This window comes from Canis aureus, chromosome 31, assembly GCF_053574225.1.
Source record: "Canis aureus isolate CA01 chromosome 31, VMU_Caureus_v.1.0, whole genome shotgun sequence".
Classification (NCBI taxonomy): Eukaryota; Metazoa; Chordata; class Mammalia; order Carnivora; family Canidae; genus Canis; species Canis aureus.
Window position 1 is genome coordinate 17668863 of NC_135641.1, and position 14712 is coordinate 17683574.

At 40.5% G+C, this 14712-nt stretch overlaps 1 protein-coding gene across 2 annotated transcripts in view; it reads left to right on the plus strand.

The window, feature by feature from the left end:
* The window catches only part of USP13 (ubiquitin specific peptidase 13), a 126572-nt gene that overhangs the window by 20962 nt on the left and 90898 nt on the right, over nucleotides 1-14712 (plus strand). For both annotated transcript variants that reach the window (XM_077879734.1, XM_077879735.1), the window contains exons 2-3: nucleotides 3338-3463; nucleotides 10754-10814. In XM_077879734.1, the coding sequence (XP_077735860.1) occupies nucleotides 3338-3463; nucleotides 10754-10814 (187 nt within the window). The remainder of the gene's footprint in view (nucleotides 1-3337; nucleotides 3464-10753; nucleotides 10815-14712) is intronic.

The following is a 14712-nucleotide window of genomic DNA, read 5'->3' on the forward strand; positions in this document are numbered from 1 at the left end:
TGCTTAATATATTTTTCTGATAGATTAATATTTGTTGCCCCCAGCCTGTGTGGCTGTCAGACTGATTGTTTTCCTCCTTCTGCTTATTTCCCTCAATTATAAAGTAATTGAGATAACAGAACATACATGTAGTACATAGAACTGTAGCTCATAATAAATAATTGCTATTGTTTGCATAATGCTTTACAGCACAGAATGTATCTCACCCTCTTTGAACTTAACACAACCCCGTGAGGTGGGAATTATTGTGCAGCAATGCTTATGAAGGAAAATACTGAAGCTCAGAGACTGAATGACTACCTGCCTTAGGCTACAGAGCTAATTAATGGCAGTTCAGGACCCTGGCTACAAATCTTATATTTTCCCTGGCATATCTTCTGGTTTAAAGTCTTTCTGATTGAATTACATTTTATTGGAAGAGAACGGGAATGTTATTTTTTAAAATCACAACATATGGTGCTCAATTTACTGGGCCTAATGAATAACTGACCTAATGATGCAAGTTTTTTAAGGGTTATAACTATGCAAAAAACATGTGTATTTAGGGATCCCTGGGTGGCGCCACGGTTTGGCGCCTGCCTTTGGCCCAGGGCGCGATCCTGGAGACCCGGGATCGAATCCCACGTTGGGCTCCCGGTGCATGGAGCCTGCTTCTCCCTCTGCCTGTGTCTCTGCGCCTCTCTCTCTCTCTCTGTGACTATCATAAATAAATAAAAATTAAAAAAAAAATGTGTATTTAAAAACATCTTTTTTTTTTTTTTTTTTTTTTTTAAATTCATAGAGAGGCGCAGAGACACAGGCAGAGGGAGAAGCAGGCTCCACGCTGGGAGCCTGACGTGGGACTCGATCCAGAATCTCCAGAATCACGCCCTGGGCTGCAGGCGGTGCTAAACCGCTGCACCACCGGGGCTGCCCTAAAACATTTTTTTGAAAGAAGGATTTAATCTGTTGATCAAATGAATATAGTATGTTGCCTCTAGTTGAAAAACTTTTCTAATTTTATTCAAATGATCTCATTCAAAGAGAAAAAGTTATCCAGAAGCATAAGCTGAATAACTGAGTTTTCTGGATGCTATTTTATAGTCAAGTTTTAAAAATTTCATTTGCAAGATGCTTGCTGCCAGAGTAGAAAATTGAAATTGATTTTTTCCCAATGAATCTGTATTCCGTGACCTTGCTAGATTTGTTAGTGTTACTAGTTAGTAGTTTTTTAAGGATTTTCCCTATAGACTATATAATATTATCAGCAAATTGAGACAATTTTACCTATTTCTTTGTAATCTTTATGGTTTTTTCTTTTTCTTGATTTATGCAATGTATTTGCTACAATAATAGGCACATATCTGAACTAACGCTGTTGTAATAACCTCATTGTGGTAAGGCTTCTTTATGTCTGGTTTATAAAACCATAGATACCATGTTGGAGGATTTTATTAGAAATTAAAAAAATATACAATCTTGAGTTATTGGAACTTAAAAATTGTTTTTCATATATTTGTAGTGACGATCAGTGCCTGTTTTGATGTTGAATGTGTGCTTTACTAAAACGTAAGGAATTTTGATAAGTGCTTATTGGCAGTTCAGACAGATCTTTTTTTAAAGACTTTATTTATTTATGAGAGACACAGAGAGAGAGGCAGAGACACAGGCAGAGGGAGAACCAGGCTCCCTGTGGGGACTCAATTCCAGGACCGTGGATCATGACCTGAGCCAAAGGCAGACGCTCACCCACTGGGCCACCCCAGCGTCCCAATTCTGACAGATTTAAAAAAAAAAATTCTGTTTATAAATTGTTTGTTGGGGTGAGAATGATAAAAGCTTAATTAAAATCCACTTTCATTGAGGAAACGATGGCTAATTTTAAAGATTTTAGTTACTTATTTGAAGGGGGATGGGGAGGAGGAGAGGGAGAGAATCTCAAGTAGACTGCACTGAGTATGGAGCCCAATGCGGGGCAAGATCTTTTTTTTTTTTTTTTTTTTTTTTATTTATTTATTCATAGAGATGCAGAGAGAGAGAGAGAAGTAGCAGAGACACAGGCAGAGGGAAAAGCAGGCTCCATGCAGAGAGCCCGACGTGGGACTCGATCCAGGGTCTCTAGGATCACACCCTGGGCTGCAGGCGGTGCTAAACCGCTGCGCCAGTGGGGCTGCCCGCGGGGCAAGATCTTAAGGAGAACGTGACCTGAGCCAAAATCAAGAGTCAGATGCTTAACTGACTGAGCCACCCAGGTGCCCCAAGGATGACTAATTTTATAGGTAAAATTTACAGAGAAGCATATTAAACAAAATGAGAGAAAAAATTGGGATAGAAAATCAAGCATCTAAAATGTGAACAAGGAGCACCTGGGTGGCTCATTTGGTTGAGCATCTCCCTTTGGCCCAGGTTGTGATCCTGGCGTCCTGAGATCGAGGTCCGCATCAGACTCCCTGTAGGGAGGCTGCTTCTCTCTCTGGGTCTCTCATGAATGAATGAATGAATGAATAAATAAATAAATCTTAAATAAAATGTGAAAAATATCCTTGACTGTTCATTGTGCCAGTATGTCTGTAATTAAATAATATTTGAAATGTGGCATAGGAGGATAAAATGAGAAATAGATTTAATTTAACTCTTCCAAGCTGTGTGAACTTGGGCAAGTGACTCATCCTTAGTTCTTTTTTTAATCTGTAAAATGGCAATAATAGTAAGCTTGCTTTATTGTCGGGATTAGAAAAAACATACGAGAAGTGCCTGGCCCATATTGGGCATGCAAAAATATGTAGTGAGGCTTATTATAGGACTCTATCCTTTATTATTTATTCATTAAGTTATTACTGATTTGTTAAATTGTCATAGTTTAGTAATGGGTACCATCAAATAGCATGTATCACCCAAGGAAGAAACTGTTTGAATCGAAGAACCCTGTCCTGCTAAAAGAATATAGAACTTTATCTTCCTAGAGACTTACACTGATCCATGAGGAAAAATGATTGATAAACCATTGCAGTGGTGGTAGTTGGATCACTTGCCAAATTTCTTTGCTTTATTATCCTTTACCCCAGTTTTGGAGAGTCAAGACAAGCATGTTTATTTCCTAGGGCCTTTGAGGCTCTCCCCCCAACTGGGAGATTGTGTGCACGTGTCCGGGAGCACCTGGAACCCAGGATGGGGGCCGGAGCCGCTACTGTAGGTGGAATGGAGCCCTGGAGGGTCATCGTAAGGGCCTTTGACAGCCAGATGGCCTTTTGCTAGGCCTTGTCTTCATCATTCACCCTCCTTCCCTTCCCTTTTTCAGTATCTAAATGACTTTGCAAGGTATTCTTGGCTAATTTTGTAACCTGTCTCTTTCTCCTAGAATTCTGAAGGTGGACTCTATGTATGCATGAATACATTTTTGGCCTTTGGAAGGGAACATGTTGAAAGACATTTTCGAAAAACTGGACAGAGTGTATACATGCACCTGAAGAGACATGTGCGAGAGGTGAGATACACGTTGGGAGAACCAGCCTTGATACCTTTCCCTTACGGTTGCTGTGGTGTGGCTTAGCACATGGAAGTTTTACTTTGCCCACGTGACTACTGATTCCCTTTGATGATAGGAAACAAAAACATGACCGTTCGCAGAAGTTCATGTTTGCCCACACCCTACCTTACCCAGTTTAATTTTTCCTTTCCTCCGAATTTCTAGTTAGTATTAACAATACATGAGTCGACTGAATGAAGAAAAATTAAGTAAAAAATACAGACAAGTACACAAAGTCATGTCAGGAATTCTAAAATCAGAAATAAAAAATATTTGGATATTTTTGCTTCAGATTTTTTTTTTTTGAGCAAGAGAAAGACCTCTCCTGAGAGCTCAAGTCCCTTTTGTTTCCCTCCTCAGTAGTAACCATGGCTGCGAATTTATTCTTATTCCTATGTAGTCATTATATTTTATTTATGTAAAAATATTTGTGGATAGTCATGATATGTAGAAGGACTTTATGTGTTTTAAAGATATAGATAAATACTATCTTACTGTTACGTGTAATTCTGTGTAGAGCTTCCCCTTTTCATATTGTTCTTGAAATCTGTTCATGTTGCAATGCATTTCAATGTACTTAATTCATTTTATTATTTGTCATTCCTTCTAATGAGTACCTTGTCATTTGTTAATTCTCTTGTCCTATTGATGAACATTCTGATTTTTTTTTTTTTTTTTTTGCTTGCTTGTGGGAATACTTATCTTCATTTTGGCTAGGTATTGCCAAATTCTCCCCCAGTGTGGTGGCATCAATTTATACTCCTATCTGCATTGATTACAGATTCCTGTTTTCCCACATCCTCACCAACATTTGGTCAGATTTTTTATTTTTCCTAATCAAATGGTTGTGGAGCGGCATCTAAAATAATTGGCATTTCCTTCTGCAAGGGTTAAACATCTTCATATATGTCTATTGGCCATCCTAGTTTTCTCTTCTCTGATTTTCCTATTTTCTTAAAGTCTGTGGCTTGACTTTTTGCTTCATTTATGAATTATTGTGTACAGAAGTTTTGAATCTGATGTTAGATTAATTAAACTTTTATGAATTATGCCTTTTGTATCTCATCTAAGAAATTGTTTCCCAATTCAAGGTCATAATGATATTTCTTTTAATACTTTTGTTTTTGAAGTGCATGTGTGTTTGCATGAGTATATGTGTGTTTTAACATTTTTGGACTTTAATCCATTTATAATTTATTCTTGTATTTGTATGAAGAATGGAAATCTATATTTTAAAATTTCCCTTACTGGTAAGCAGTTGTTCTGCTATTCCTAGAGTAGTGCAGTCTTTCTCAATGATTTATAGTACTATCTTTTTGTCATAGTTTAACCTGTCATTCATACTCGGGTGTATTTTGGGGCTCTCAATTCTTTTCTGTTGATCTTATTTTTCTGTGTCTGCATTGGTGCAGCAAGCCTTGATATCTGGTAGTGCAAGCACTTTTTCCAGAACTTCCCTGGATTTAGATATTCCTTTTTCTATGTAGATTTTAGAGTCGGTTCACCTAGTTTAAAAAATCCTGTTGAGATTTTGATCACAATCACATTGAATTTGGAGATTAGTCTATAATCCACAGCATCGAGTAAGCTTCATGAAGGCAGGGACTTTTATCTGTCCCTGTCTTCTTTTAGTTCTGTGTCCTCAGCACTTGATAGTCCAAGCACATAGTATGTGCTTCATAAATATTTATTGAATGAGTATTCAAAATAATATACCTCTCTATTTATTCAGTTCTCTTTTGTCTCCTTCAATACTATTTTATAATTGTCAATAAAAGAGCTTGTATTTTGTAAAATTTTTTTAGGTACTTTGTAATTTTTGTAACTATTGTTACTGCTTTTACTTCTTCATGTATTCTAATTGGTTATTGATGTTTGGGGATGTTATTAATTTTAAAATATTGATTTTTTTACTTAGCAATACTATTCAGCTTACACTTCACTCCTAAAAGTTTTTAGACTGTGTTGGAACTTCTAAATAGTCAATGCTGATTTGGAGTTCATCTGATCGTTTGCCTAGCCTACCTAATATGTTCTCTGTTTAAGTTCCAGACAAAGGAGAGATTCCCAATTGCACAGTGGGCAGAGTAGGAGGAAGAGGAGGAAGAAAGGCCAGGAGGTCAGATAAACCATCAACTCAACGATTAGCTTTAAAATAATCTAATGTTGGCTTGATAGTACATGATTTACATTCACTGCTACTGTTATGTGGGACCTAGCAATTCTTGTGAGGTCCACTCTGTCAAGACATATGTCTTAGTGTAAAATGATGAAGTTTTAGGATAGTGTTGGGAGTAGGAAATGAAACCAAGGCTAAGCGGCTTGAGATAACTTGCTCACAAAGATTGTGGTAAAATCGCAGAATGCTGATACTCTTGTGTGGTTAGCTCTGATCTGAGCTTTTCAGTTAAATATTTCACTCTCTGACCACAACTTTCTCTCAGTTTAGCTCTCATTTATTCTGATTTTATTCTGCTGTTCTCCCTCCTTGCAATTTGTGGGTGGCCACTTCCCCTGTTTGTTGAGACTGCTTCTCAGGACTTGAAACATTGTCTTGCCACCAGTGCCCTCATGGGACCCTTATCCCCTCGTCTTGCCTCCTTAACTGTTCCCAGAGCTCCAGCTAGTTATTCCTTCAGCGTCATCCTGGCTTCCGAGTGCTCTTGGCGAGCAACTTCACACCACTGTGGTCTGGAACCATGTCAAACTCCTGGCCTTCCCCCTTCTGCTAGGCCCACTCACTGGAGCCTGAAGCTTCTCCCACTCCAGACTCTGGATGCAGCCCTCAGAGTGCTACCAAGGCCTCCCTCATCATCCTCAGAAAATGATTTGACTGTACTTTTACTTGAGAAAACAGGAACCTTGGACAGCATCTTCCTGACCTCCTGTCTTGCCTCCTGGGAGGCATTGCATCTGGTTTCCACATCCCAGCAGAAAGCTATATTCTTTCTGTCCTCACAGCTCCGTTTCCTCCTTGGAAACTTGCTTTTTCCTTAACTCCCTTTTCTTCAACATCTCCCTCTTTTGGCTGTTTCCTCCCACCTTAAAAGAAAACATACCACAAGACTATCCCTGTGATTTGTGTCCTCCTTTGGTCATCCCATCCCTTAATAAACGTGTTTTCCTGTTCTCATTGTCTCTAATATACCTCGCTGGAAGTTCAGCATTGCCATTGGGTCAGTCTTCCCGCTAATCCACTAAAACTGCCAGGGATGCAGTGACTGCTGAATTGTCACACTTGGTGGATATGTTTCAGCCCTGATTTTACTTGGCTTTTTTGAATATTTGAACTTATTTTCCTCTTGACTCTGTTCCTCTCCTGCTTTCTTTGGCACCATTCTCCTGCCTTCCTCCTGTTTTTCAGGCTGCCTTTTGTGACTTTGTCTCACTAGCATCTCTTCATTCACTTACTCCTTAAATATCCGTACTTCTTCGGGTGCCCTTTGATCATCTTTCTCCAGAAGCTGCTTTTCATCATAGGTGTTGTCTGCTTCCTTGTTTAACCATTGTCTCTGAACTGACTTCCTAATCAGTGTCTCTCCAGAGCCAAAGATCTGACCATCTGACTCTAACCTGGCTTTTTCTACTTGAATACCTCACAGTCCCTCAAGCTCATTGTGCCCAGACTCAGTGAATAATCCTCTTTCTTAGAGTTATCCTTTGTCTTGAATTCTAGAGACCTGGAAAGCTTTTGGATTCTGCTTTCATTCCATGGCTAGTTATCTGGACCTCTCAGATGGCTCTGAAGTCCATCCTGTCCTCTCTATTCTGCTGTTTTTGTCTGAGGGCTCATTATCCCTTAAAAGAACTAATGCTTTAGCTTCTGGACTAATCTCCTCTCTTCCGAACTTGTTGCCTTCCATCCCCCAGTGTGCATGCTGCACCCAGAGTGACATTTTCAAATGCATGTATCTGTGGATCTCTGGGACTCTGAGTCTTAAATCTCTGGTATCTTCCTTTGTTGCAGGAGCAAGTCCAAGATTTTTTTGCATGTGATTACAAGGCCTTTCGTAATCTGGCCCCTCTAGCCTTCCCCGCACCCAGCCTTTTTTTTTTTTTTTTTTTTTAAGATTTTATTTATTCATGAGAGACAGAGAGAGAGAGAGAGGCAGAGACACAGGCAGAGGGAGAAGCAGGCTCCATGCAGGGAGCCTGACGTGGGACTCGATCCCCCGTCTCTAGGATCACGCCCTGGGCTGAAGGCGGCGCTAAACCACTGAGCCACCGGGGCTGCCCCCCCTCTAGCCTTTTTGACTCTACTTTTACTCCACCAGCTTTGTGCTCTAGACATATCAAACCACTTCTTCCTGAAATACATTATGATTTCATACCGTTGTCCATGCTGTTTGTTTTCTCTCTCTGGGATGCCTCATTCCTCTCATACCTATTGTATTCCATGTAGTCAGCATATCCATCTGTCTGTCCATCATCTGTATATCCATCTATCCATCATCCATCCCCATCCATCCACCCATCTTCCTTCATCCATCCATTGAACAAATATTTGCTGAACAGTTGTTAAATGCCAGACCTGCTGCTCTTCTTACCTGACCAGTGCTTCCCACAACCTCCCAGAACTGTCATTTCCTCCTTCTGATTCAACCTTTTCCACATTATTTCTTTTTTTTTTTTTTAATTTTTATTTACTTATGATAGTCACAGAGAGAGAGAGAGAGAGATGCAGAGACACAGGCAGAGGGAGAAGCAGGCTCCATGCACCAGGACCCCGATGTGGGATTCGATCCTGGGTCTCCAGGATCGCGCCCTAGGCCAAAGGCAGGCGCCAAACCGCTGCGCCACCTAGGGATCCCACATTATTTCTTAATACTCATCAGAATCTATTGTACTCTTTGTCTGCATATGCTCTTCTACTTTGCAGGTGGGCTCCTCAAGGGATGAAGCATGTCTTCATTCATTTTGCTGCCTCTTTGCCAGCCCAGGGCCTGACCCATGGGCACAGTCATGTTTGCTAACTAAGGGGTTCCTGTTTCTCAAACCCTGTTGATTTCTAATGGAAACTGAGCAGGCTCAGAGGCAATGGTCTTTGGAAGGAAGACCTAGTGGGTTTATTTGTTTTTGTTTTTCCTGAAAGGTAGTGAATCTAATCCAAGTCTAAGGTGTGAATGGCAAAGTCCGGGAGAGCCTCATGTTCTTTTTTTTTTTTTAAATTTTTATTTATTTATGATAGTCACACAGAGAGAGAGAGGCAGAGACACAGGCAGAGGGAGAAGCAGGCTCCATGCACCGGGAGCCCAATGTGGGATTCGATCCCGGGTCTCCAGGATCGTGCCCTGGGCCAAAGGCAGGCGCCAAACCGCTGCGCCACCCAGGGATCCCGAGCCTCGTGTTCTAGCATGTCTTCATGCAGCCCCTCTCCTTCTTGCTCCCTCCACCATCCTGCAGGAATGGAGGAGACAGTGGAACAATTAGAAGCATGGAACAATTAGAAGCATGCCATCAACTTCAGTAGAGAGATTGCAGGTGGCCTTCAGGACTGCTAAATGTGCCTTTGGTACAGGTTTTATTTCATCCCGTTTTTAAGGCAGGCATGTGTTGGGGAGAGGAATAGCAGCCCAGAGACCTTGGAGGAGGGGGATTCCAAGAGAGGTGACATGAATTTGGCATGAGTATTTGGAGAGGCAGGTTTCTGAGCTAGAGTGTTCAATCATTTTCACATCCCTAAAATGTGAACTATAAACTTATAGTAGAAGCTGTAAAAACTTAATGTGAGAATCACAAAGATGAGTCAGCATTCAATGCCAAATAGTAAAATGTGGCAAAGACGACTCAAGACTGATAAGGAAACAAACTAAAGCAGCAACAAGGCCTTGATGCTGCCATAACATGTGACCACTTGAAAAGATGCTGGGCTTTGACCCTCACACCGTCATGTACTGGAAATGTGCTCTTTCTTGATAACTGAGAGAACAAACTGTGGAAATAAGATTTTGGCCATTTGAAACAAAAATTTTTTAAAAAAGATTTTATTTATTTATTTGAGAGAGAAAGCATTAGCAGGGGTGGGGGAGGGCCAGAGGGAGAGGGAGAAGCAGACTACCAAGGAGTTCAATGTGGAGCTCCATCCCAGGACCTTGGGCTCATGACCTGAGTCAAAGGCAAATGCCCAACTAACTGAGCCACCCAGGCACCCAGAACAAAAAAATTAAAAAAAAAATTTATTTATTTATTCATGAGAGACACAGAGAGGAGGAGGAGGGGAGAGGCAGAGACACAGGTAGAGGGAGGAGCAGGCTCCATGTAGGGAGCCCGATGTGGGACTCGATCCCAGGTCTCCAGGATCACGCCCTGGGCTGGAGGCGGTGCTAAACTGCTGAGACACCTGGGCTGCCCTAAAAAGAAATTTTTTTTAAGATTTGATTTATTTATTCATAAAATAAATGAGAGTGTCTCTGAGAGACACAGAGAGAGAGACAGAGACACAGACAGAGGGAGAAGCAGCCTGCCTGCGGGGATCCTAATACGGGACTCGATCCCAGGACCCCAGAATGATGCCCCTAGCCAAAGGCAAATGCTCAAACACTGAGCTACCGAGCTGCCCCCCCAAATTTTTATAATCCTATTTGAGAGTAAAATTTTTTGTGTGTCAGAGGGTAATGAACAAAGGACTTCTTTTGCTTAACCACTTGGTGGGCACTTATTTTGTTGCTGCTGGGGACTTCCACCAGAGGGAGAAAATGCATGAAACCTCGGATTAGTTAGTGCTCCAAGAATGTTCAGGGAGGTTAATATAACCAGAATATCAGGTGCTGCTTATCAGTATTTATTAGCTCTTTCAACAGTAATTGTGCATACCCAGGACCAAGCACAGGGACCCACGTGGTGGAGGTGGGGGTGGGGGCAGGGGAATAAGAGAGTTAAGAGCCTTCACTCTGGGAGTGGGAGCTACCATCATCTCTCCAGAGTAGTCCCAGCATTGGGCATGGGCTCCAGCCTCTTGGCAACATGTACCAATTTGAAGATGAAATGGCAAGTTCATCTTAATCCCTGGTTCCACTTCCCTTTCTAGAAGGGCTGTCTTGATAATTTGGTGAGAATAGTCAGGTAGGACAATAGCATTGCTCTTCGCCTACCTCCAGTGACCTGGTCAAGTTCTGGTTTATCCTAGAATCTCTCATCAAGGTTGAGAATTTTCTCTTGGCCTTTTGTAAGAACCAATATGTAGTCTCCCCCCTCCCCCATCGTCCATTCTGTAAGCTGCATTTTAACAATCTCTTGTTTTCTTTTCAGAAGGTAAGAGGGGCATCTGGTGGAGCTTTGCCAAAAAGGAGGAATTCCAAGATTTTTTTAGGTAATGTAAATAGTTATTAATGGTGTGCCCAGATAGTCTGTGTGTGTGTGCATGTGCATGCTTGATTTGGGATAATCAGTTATATTTATTGTACAATATAATTTTAAGAGGAACCCATTTAGCTTGTGATGATCTTCCTCCATTTTGTGTTTACCTAGTGGAGAAGGATGCTTCTGGCACCTTAGAGTTGGGTTTAGTGTTTTGCAGCAATTATACTTACAGTGACTGGAGAGTAATTATGATTGTTTTGGTTCTTTTTTCACTGACTTGAAAGTAGAGACATTTTTTCTTTCTTAAATATTAGCCCAACTACAGACTTCGTTCAGAGTTTGCCATTTTTTTCCCACTAATGTCCTTTTTTTAGGATCCCATGTTGTATTTAGTTGTCACGTTTTCTTAATCCTGTCTAATCTTTGATGGTTCCTCAGGCTTTTTTTTTGGTCTTTAATTGTGACACTTTTGAAGAGTACTGGCTGGTTATTCTGTAGAATGTTCCTCAATTCAGATTTGTCTGATGTTTCCTTCTAAGTCTGAGATAATGCATTTTTGGCAAGAACACCATAGAGGTGATGTGCTCTCCTCAGTGCATGATACTGGAGGGCATGTGACACTGAGATGTCTTCATATTGGTGCTATAATCTTGATCTCTTGTTAAGGTGGTGTCTACTGGTGTCTGCTGGTGAAGATATGGTATAATAAATACTTTGCGAGTAATACTTTGAGACTATGCTAATATCTTATTTCTTCTCGAAGTTTTATACACTAATTGTATCATCTGTCAGTGGATCTTGACTGTAGCAATGATTACTTTGGTGTGTGCCTAGCAGTAATTTTCTTCTCCCTCATTCAGAAGAGCCAGTTTTGTTCATGCAAATGAGTACCAGTTTCTGTATCATGTAATCATGCTCATTTTTCATATTAAGCTTCTGATAGGCTTTTGCTAGGAGATAAAGTGGCTTGATAATTTTTGACCAAGCAAGATTATATCCCTAAATGCCTAGGATTATTGTTTGAAAGAAATTTCAAAATCATTTACATGTTATGTTTTCATTTTGGTAAAAAAATCTGTACACATAATACACATGTGTGTATGTACGTATACGTATGTATGTGTGTATATACATGGGTGGGTATATACACACACGTATACATATATAACTGAGACTTCCAAAGACACTGGCAAAATATATTCCAGATTGTTAATAGTAGCTCTTTCCTAGTGGTGGGATTGAGGTGATTTTTATTTTCTTCTTTTTGCTTTATGTGTTTCCATGTTTTCTATAACAAACGTTGTTACTGTTGTAATGAAAAGACATTAATTATTTGAAAAGTAAAGGCATTGGAAACAGTCATGAAGCTGAGTGTCCTTCCTGTTCTGATTCTCCATTATTCTACACAGGCCTCGTGCTTGCTGTCCTTTGTCCTGCTTTTCAATTGTGGTTTTCTTTTTCTTTTTAGATATTTATTTATTTATTTATTTATTTATTTATTTATTTATTTATTTATTTATGAGAGACAGAGAGAGAAGCAGACTCCATGCAAAGAGCCTGACCCAGGACTTGATCCTGGGTCTCCAGGATCACGCCCTGGATTGAAGGCGGTGCTAAACCGCTGAGCTACCCGGGCTGCTCACAATTGTGGTTTTCTTTATGAGGCTTATCCATAGTTGGTTTTTCCACCTTGGCCAGTTTTTGCCACCTCTCTGAGGTCTTTGAATCACAACTCAAATCAACCAACTAAACCCAAACCATCTCAGAAAGGGCCCCAAAGCTAAAATGATTCGGTATATTCTGCTGTTTGTTTTTTTTTTTTTTAAAGATTTTACTTATTATGAGAGACACAGAGAGAGAGGCAGAGACATAGGTAGAGGGAGAAGTAGGCTCCCACAGGGAGCCCAATGTGGGACTCGATCCTGGAATCCTGGGATCACGCCCTGAGTGGAAGGCAGGTGCTCAACCGCTGAGCCACCTAGGTGCCCCTGCTGCTTTGGTTCTTAGCCTTGGGCTACTTTCTGCTAAGAGATGATATGCCTTCTGAACTAAATGACATCAACATGGCATTTTTGAAGGTGGGAATAATTAAACATTTTGAATTACTGGTATTATTTTTCATTATTTTCTTTGGTTGAATAGAGAAGTCAGCTGACCTCCTATATCCCTTACCTTTGTGTCTTGTGCTTGAGAGACTTTGCAGTTTGATTTCTCTAGTAATCATTTCAGTGGTAGAGGATATGATAAGGTAACTATTTTAAGAATTAATCCAAAAGTAAGCACTGAAGTTTTGTGATTCATACCTCGTCCATTTCTTCTTGGGAATGTTAACCTACTGTTTCATTTCAGCAGGTCCATTTCTACAGGCTGCTGTAGAATGGGCTCATTCAAAGTTCCATATCTTAGAAAACCACAGAATATACCTAAAACTCACAGTCCAGCAAATATATTCTATCTGGTCTCCACCAGTCTTTTAAAAAATTTAAGTTTAAACTCCATTGGCACTTTGGTGCTTGCCCCAGGCCCTGTTTCTCTCTATTGTTTGTTACCCAGATGCTTCACAAATTTATGTTGCCTACCTCCTCCCCATAAGAATTTGGTTTTGCAAGCCCAGATTTACAGCTCCCTTGATATGATGTGTCATGTCCCTGACAGCAGTCACTTTTCTCTTGTCATACTGATCATAGCGGTCTTCAAGCTGACGTGGCCTGTGCATTAATTTCAAGTAAAAGACCATATAGGCTTCAATCTGGTTTATATAACAGAAAATTTAAAATATTGGTGACCTTAAATAAGGTATTATTTCTCTCTCATGTAGAGGATATTGGGAAGCAGCAAATTCAGGCTTATGTGATGGCCTCATGTTCATCAGGATCTAGACTCTTCCTGTATTTCTGCTTCACCCTCCATCCTGCCTTATGATTCTAATCCCATGGTCATTTCATGGTCCATAATGGCTTCTGGAATACCTGCCATTACATCCTCATTCCAGAAAGCAGGAAAGATGAAGGGGGAAGGGAAAAAAAATGTAGTCTCCCTGTGAGTCATCAGCTTCCTTATTTAGCGGCCTTCTCAGAGATCTCTAAGCAGCAATTTAGGTTACATCTCCCCTGTCAGAACTTGATCATGTGGCCATACCATGTGCTGTACATAAAGTACATAAAGTTTATTAACTGGTTTCATAGAGTCTGTTTGAGGAAGAAGGGGAGAATGGGAGCTAGTTGCCTCTGCACACACTTCTTCCCAAGAGGGACATTGGGGTTGTCTCTTCTGGGAGAGGAAGACAACTCGGAACTCTCTTGCAGTCTTTTTGTTTCTTTGACTAGAAAGCACTTCTTCACGCTATTGAAATGTCCTCATGATGCCCCAGTTCTCCTCACAAAGTAGATGCAGCTGATTAATGATTTCTCCTGGACAGAATCTTCTTTTTCCCCAGTTGCTTCATGACTTTGTGACCAGTTCCTTTTTCACTGGCTCAACAGTGACATTGAACTCATTGAATCATTCCATTATGGCCTCCAGTGTTGATTTTATAAGAGAAACTGGGACCATTAGCTGGTGCAAAATGGCTTATCCAAGTCTCCTGAGCACCATCTTGCCCCTTAGCATTGAAGTCACTCGTCCCAATTACCTTGTTGTCCATTCAGGGGAAGTCACAGTTAAGGATCCTTCACTCAGCTCTAGTTTTTGCTGGTGTGTGTGTGTGTGTGTGTTTAAATCAACAATAACAATTATTAATTTTTGAACCACTAAGTTTTAGGCTTTTTATATTTAGGATTTAAAAACATTTTTAGAACAATGTTTTTTTGGATAAAGCTTGAAATTGAAAAGTTATAAAGGGCTCGATAATGAACAGTAAGTCTTTCTTGCTTCTCTGCCTCCTAGCTTACTTGGTTATTCTCCCTAGG